Below are 7,500 nucleotides of genomic sequence, written 5' to 3' on the forward strand. Positions count from 1 at the left end.
TCTTCTTCTCTGTCTTCTTCCCTTGCTCCTCTTTCTTCTATTTCTTTTCTGTCTTCTCCTCTTCCTTCTCTAACCTGTTCTTCTTCGCTGTTCTTTGCCCTCCTTCTGTCTTTTCCTTTTGTCTTTCTCCTATACTGTCTCTTCTGTGTCTCATAATCTTTTTTTCTCTTTATCTTCTCCTCTCTTCTCCTTCTTTCTCCCTCCTTTTCCTCCTTCTTCTTCATTCTTCTTTTCTTTTCCTCCTTCTTCTTCTCTTTCTTCTCCTTCCTCTTCTCCACCTTCTCTTTATTATCCTCTCCTCTTTTTCGTCACCTCTCTCGCACTTCTCTTGTCTCTCTTCTTCTCTGCCTTTTCCTCCTCGTTGCCCGTTATTCCTCCATCTTTTTCTGTTTCTGTTTATCTTTAATCCTCCTCTTACTCTGTCTCCATTCTCCTCCTTCTTCCCCTCTTCTTTTGCCTACTTCTCCTCTTCTACCTCTTCCTCCTCTACCTCCTCTCCCTCTTCCCTCTCCTCTTCCTCCATCTCCTTTTCCTCTCTTTTTTATCTTCCTCTTCCCTTATCTACTTCTCTTTCTCCAACTCGAATTTCCCTTCTCTCCTTTTCATATTCTTCCTCCTCCTCCTCTTTCTCTCACTCCTCCTCCTCTTTCTCCTCATTTTCCCCTTTCTCCCTCCTTTTCCATTCTTTCGTCCATACATACGGTATATGTTTTCATTTCCCTATAAAGAATTTTGCATTTATCAAACCTCTAATTTGGATTCACATTTCGTCGTCTATTTCGTATTCAGGTTATGTTTTTTTTCATAATGAATCATTCTTTATCCATTAAATGTTTTTATTTTCATATTGTTTATACCATCATGAAAATAAGTTAAAGTATACTCAGGGTTGTGTCTCGGTGAAATAAGAAGTGACGTGTGAAAGTCTGTATGAAACTGAGGCAGAGTAAAAGATTCTTTTTCTTTCTCTATCTGTCTATCTGTTTATTTCTCTCTTATTTCTCTCTGTCTCTGTCTCTCTCTCTCTCTCTCTCTCTCTCTGTTCGGGTCTCTCTCTCTCTCTCTCTCTCTCTCTCTCTCTCTCTCTCTGTCTCTCTCTCTCTCTCTCCTCTCTCTCTCTCTCTCTCTTTCTCTCTCTCTCTTCTCTCTTCCTCCCTCCCTCTCTTCCTTCCCCTCTTTCTATCTGCTTCTCCTTCTTCCTTCTTTTCTTCTCCCTTCTTCACCTTTCCTCTTCCACCTCTCCCTCCTACAGTCCTCCCTCCTCCTTCTCCTATTCTCCTTCCACCTACTTCCCCCTCCCTCCTTTCCCTCCGTCCCTCTCTCCTCCGTTCCTCTTCCTCTCTCTCCTCCCTCCTCCTCCTCCTATTCTCCTTCCTTCTACTCTCCCCTCCCTCCTTCTCCTCATTCTCCTTCCACCCCTACTCCCCCCCTCCCTCCTTTCCCTCCCCCTCCCCTCTCCGTCTCTTCCTTCACTCTCTCTCCTCCCTCCTCCTTCTCCTATTCCTCCTTCCACCTACTTCCCCTCCCTCCTTTCCCCTCCTGTCCCTCTCACCCTCCGTTCCTCTTTCCTCTCTCTCCTGCCAGCTCCTCCCTCCTTCTCTCCTCATTCTCCTCCTTCTCTTCTACTTCCTCCCTCCCTCCTTTCCCTCCATCCCTCTCTCTCTCCTCCCTTCTTCTCCTCCTATTCTCCTTCCTCCTACTTTCCCTCCACCTACTCTCCCCTCCCTCCCTCTCCTCTCCGTTCCTCTTCCTCTCTCTCCTCCCTCCTTCTTCTCCTATTCTCCTTCCTCCTCCTCCAATTCTCCTTCCACCTACTCCCCCCTCCCTCCCTCTCTCCTCCTGTGAAACTCAAACCCTAAACAGGTCTATCAAACCCTTTTATTAAATCTCCAGAGGCGATAGACACCAGGTAGGCCTATGTGTGAGTCTGAGGTGAGAGAGTGTTTTGTTCTTAAATGGTTGTTCTTAAGTATATGTTCTCTTCTGGGTATTCTTCTCTGATGTGTTATTATTATCTTTATCATTATCGTTATCTGTATTATTTTTATGATTAATCATGATCATTATCCTCCTCATTATCATTATCATTAATATTATTGCTATTGTTATTGTAATAATGATAATGATAATAACACTAATAATGATAGTAATAATAATGATAAGCATAATCATAATAGTAATAATGATAATAATAATAGTAATGATAATGATAATAATAATAATGATGATAATAATAGTAATAGTAATAATGATTGTTATTATATTCATTAAAATGATAATAATAATTATCATTACTATTATCACTTTTATTTCAACCATCATTATCATTTTTGGTTCACTATACAAACTCACTTTTTTTTCTTTTTTTTTTAGCGTTTCCGAAACTCTCCTCATGACATTCCCGTTTTCTTCAATGGAGAAAAAAAGAAAACGATGATAAGGCAATGTTGATGTGGAGCAAAGATTGAAATCAGAAAGCATGACATTTTTTTGTATGTTTGTTTTTTTAGTTGTTTTCTTTGTGATTGACGTACTATGATCAGCTGTTTTTTGTTTGTTTGTTTGTTTTTTAGTTGTTTTCTTTGTGATTGACGTACTATGATCAGCTGTTTTTGTTTGTTTGTTTTTATATGTAGGGAATGTGGTTCTACTTGAGGACTTCAGTTGGTATTGTTAAGAAATGTTTTAATTGGGTGTTGCGCGTTCTTCTTAGAGAGAGAGGGAGAGGGGAGAGGGAGACGGAGACGGAGGGGGAGAGGGAGAAGGAGAGGGAGAAGGAAATGAAGGAGGGGAAGGAGAAGGAGAAGGAGAAGAAGAAGGAGAGGGGAGGGAGAGGGAGAGGGAGAGAGGAGAAGGAGAAGGAGAGAGGAGAGGGTTACAGAGGCTTTATATTTAAGAGAGCAGAGAGAGAGAGAGAGAGAGAGATGTGTCTTATACACAAAAGACATTTTCTCTATTCGTCTTTCTCTCTCTCTCTCTCTCTCTCTCTCTCTCTCTCTCTCTCTCTCTCTCTCTCTCTCTCTCTCTCTCTCTCTCTCTCTCTCTCTCTCTCTCCATGTGGACATACATACACGCTCTTTATATATACAGTGTACTTGTACATGTAAGTTTCATCTCCCTACAAATCTATCAGTGTAACATTTTTTTATTTTTTTTATTTATAGATCTATCTGTTTTCCTACGTCTACATTGTTGCTATAAGATTCAAAAAGATTTTCTGGTTGACTGTAGCGTGTTTCATTACCATCCTAAGATTTACAATCATCATTATTTTTATCTCTACTTTCATTTCTTTTTCTCTTTCCAGGTGCCATATTTCTCAAGCAACAATAATTTTTAAAATGTGCCAAGCAGTGTATTTAGGTGAGTGGTTTTGATCTATTTCTAATTCAGTACCTTACTCGTAAATAAATAAATAAATAAATAAACTGATACAGTAGTACAAAAAAGTATAGGGAATTATACAACCGATGACCACGGGGACAAAACAATGCTATTTCCCCCCCCCTAGAGTACACTTTCCCTTTCGCTAAACTAGTATAGAATTAACATAAAAAAAGAGACATAACCTTCCATACAAATCTGCATAAATAATAAAAAAAAGTGTGTGACAAGAAAAATATATATAATCAAGTGTCACCGTTGCTTCACTTTTAAGCGCTGTTATATTTCCCACGATAAAGTATAGTTCAAACTTCCACACCAGCTGTTGCCATATATATATATATATAATTACGGACGTATGATACAAAAACATCTTTTTATGTCGACTTCGCCTGTTAAGTTGCCATTTATTATTTTTTTCCCCTTTTTTTCGGCCCAGGTTTGATGGCAGTGGCACTCGGTCTCGCAACAGGTGCCACCCATGCATCTGTCAGGGTGAGTTGGCGTTCCAGTAATATAGTTGAACTTTCTCGTTTATTATTATTATTTTATTATTATTATTTTTATCATTGTTTTTATTCATTTATTTATTATTTATTTATTTATTATTATTATTATTATTTGGCTGCTATTTCGCAACGTTTAATTATTGTTGCTCTAGTTAATCGGTTTTGATATAAAGTTAATGATTATAGAATGTATATGTATGGACATTAATATTATTTATTTTTATTTTTTGCTGCTCTTGTTTTGCAACTTTTTATTGTCGTTCTAGTTAATCGGTCTTGCTATTAAGTTTTATTATTATAGAAAATGTATTTATATGGATATTATGAAGTTCATGCATTTACGACTAAACATACTTACACACTCACACCACACACTCATAAACCTTCACATACACACGCACTCTAATACACAAAGACACACATACAAAGACACCCACACACACGCGCACGTATACAGTCACAGGTATATGTACAGATACACACACGCACACCCAAAGCCACCCACCCACCCACCCACACACACACACACACACACACACACACACACACACACACACACACACACACACACACACACACAACACACATATACACACGCACACACACGCACGCACACACACACACACACACACACTCAAACACACACACACACACACACACACACACACACACACACACACACACACACACACACACACACACACACACACACACACACACACACACACACACACACACACACACACACACACACACACACACACACACACACAACACACATACACACCCACAGGTACATACACACACACACACACACACACACACACACACACACACACACACACACACACACACACACACACACACACACACACACACACACACACACACACACACACATACACACACACACACACATACACACACACACACACAAACACACACACACACAGACATACACACGTCCACACACACGTACACACACACACACAAGTACATACACACACACACACACACACACACACACACACACACACACACACACACACACACACACACACACACACACACACACACACACACACACACACACACACACACACACACACACACACACACACACACACACACACACGCACACACAACACACACACACACAAGTACATGTACACATACTCCCACACCTCGTGAAATAAGCGTAGTTAAACCCTCTTATTAACCCCTTGATTTATGAACTTAAATGAACATCTAAATCGACTGAACCCGACCTTTGACCTGTTCAAGGAAGGTCGTCTGTTCTTATTTATTACTTAATGTTCACTTCCTTGTCTTTTCCACGACGAGAACAAAATCATCTTGTTCAAAATGTTGATGTTTCTGTTCATAATTGGGTATTTATTGATGTATGGGATGAGTACTGTTGATATATGTGCACACAAGGGTGAACACAGAGGAGAGAGAGAGAGAGAGAGAGAGAGAGAGAGAGAGAGAGAGAGAGAGCGAGAGAGAGAGAAAGAGCGAGAGAGAGAGAGAGAGAGAGATGAATAGATAGATAGATAGATAAATAGATAGATACATACATATATAGATAGATAGATAAAAAGATAGATAGATAGATAGATAGATACATGCATACATACATAGATGCATATATAGACAGACAGACAGGTAGATAGATAAATAGAGATAGATAGAGGTATAGGGAGGAAGGAGGAGGAAGGTAGAGGTAAGGGGGGGGGGGGCGCATCAGGGTCACATGGGTCAGACGTCATAATGGTTCGAGGTCACGGGGTCAAACAGCTGAGGTTAAATGGTAAATCACAATGACAATATGCGAACTTCGTACAGTAGAGCAATCTAAATGTGTATCTGCGTGCTTGTGTGCGTATGTGTGCGTATGAGTGTGTGAGAGTGCGTGTGTGTGTACGTGTGTTTGTGTGAGTGCGTGTGCGTGTGTGTTTGTGTGTGCGTGTACGTGCATATGTGTGTGTGTGTGTGTGTGTGCGTGTGCGTGTGCGTGTGCGTGTGCGTGCGTATGAGTGTGTGTGCGTGTGCGTGCGTACGTGAGTGTAAGTGCATCAATGAGTGTGCGTATGAGTGAGTGTGTGAGTGTGTGTGCGCGTGTGTGCGTGTGATCAGAAACATTAAAGAAGGCACCAAGTTGTCTATATTCCATCACTAAAAATTATTATAAATTATTTTTTTTATCAATCATTAAGGTCATTTTTCCTTTAAAAAAACAGTGATAAAGCACAGTGAGTAATGAGAATCTAAAGGCGGTTTCACTGTATGTCTTGTTCAATATTACGTCGTTCACATCATATTTTTTGTTCATACGAGCAGCCAATAGGACTCGAATATGTATATTAAGTGAATTTATGGTGATTCGGTATTTACGGAATTCTTGTAATATCCAGATTTTCGAATACAGATTTAGATGCGGATGAAGAAATAAAAAGACGCTATACACAAACACGCATACACGCACACACACACACACACACACACACACGCACACACACGCATACATACACACAAGACAAGACAACACACACACACGCACACACACACACACACCCACACACTCACTCACACACACACACACACTCGCATACGCACCTACTCGCATACATACACACAAGACAAGACAACACACACACATACTCACACACACAAAACAAGACGACACATACATGCACAACACACACACAAACACTCGAACACACAAAAGAAGACAACACACACACATACACACGCAAAACACCACACATGAAAAAATCCCAAAGCAAAATAAACAAAAACAAACAAACAAACAAATAAAACAGAGCTCATCTATTCATGAAAAAAATCCATTAAGAAAAAGAAAGAAAAATTTTAAAAAGTCACGCATTTGTTCCCTCTGACAATTCGACGTTACCGAAAATTAGCATAAACGGAAATGCCAGTCAAGGTTGTACAAAAAAAAAAAAAAAAAAAAAAAAAAATGCTAGGGGGGGGAGGGTAGGGGAAGTACAGGAGCCGGGGGTAGGGAAAGGGGGGGGAGAGGGGGGAGGGGGGAGGGTATGGGGTACTGAGACATCTTCAGAAAACAATGAATCTTCCACAGACCTTGAGGGCGTATGGGCGCTCACACACACACACACGTACACACACACACACACACACACACACACACACACACACACACACACACGCACACACACACACACACACACACACACACACACACACACACACACACACACACGTACACACACACACACACACACACACACACACACACACACACACACACACACACACACACACACACACACACACACACACACACACACACGTACACACACAGAGCCGCCCTTCGCCCACCCATAGAAACACAATTGGATATGTGGATTTGAATGTCAACTTGTGGCCGAGTGAAGGATGGAGGTGGGGGTGGGCGGGGCTTCTGGGTGGGCGGGGGGGGAGGCTTATGGGGGGTGAGGGGGGGGTTAGAGGCTTAATGGGGGTGAAGGGGGCGGAGGGGGGGGAGATGATGCTACAGAGAGGGTGTGGGAGAAGTGAGGTGCTTAATGGAAAGAGAAAGATACATAGATATATACTACAC

The 7,500-nt window shown here is 41.2% G+C and overlaps 1 protein-coding gene across 1 annotated transcript in view; it reads left to right on the top strand.

Moving 5' to 3' along the window:
- The window catches only part of LOC113812310 (uncharacterized), an 18,477-nt gene that overhangs the window by 4,256 nt on the left and 6,721 nt on the right, over positions 1–7,500 (top strand). Inside the window, exons 2-3 of the mRNA XM_070128478.1 lie at positions 3,308–3,363; positions 3,824–3,879. Coding sequence (XP_069984579.1) covers positions 3,342–3,363; positions 3,824–3,879 — 78 coding nt within the window. The 5' untranslated portion in view covers positions 3,308–3,341. The remainder of the gene's footprint in view (positions 1–3,307; positions 3,364–3,823; positions 3,880–7,500) is intronic.

This window comes from Penaeus vannamei, chromosome 12 (genome assembly GCF_042767895.1).
Source record: "Penaeus vannamei isolate JL-2024 chromosome 12, ASM4276789v1, whole genome shotgun sequence".
NCBI lineage: Eukaryota > Metazoa > Arthropoda > Malacostraca > Decapoda > Penaeidae > Penaeus > Penaeus vannamei.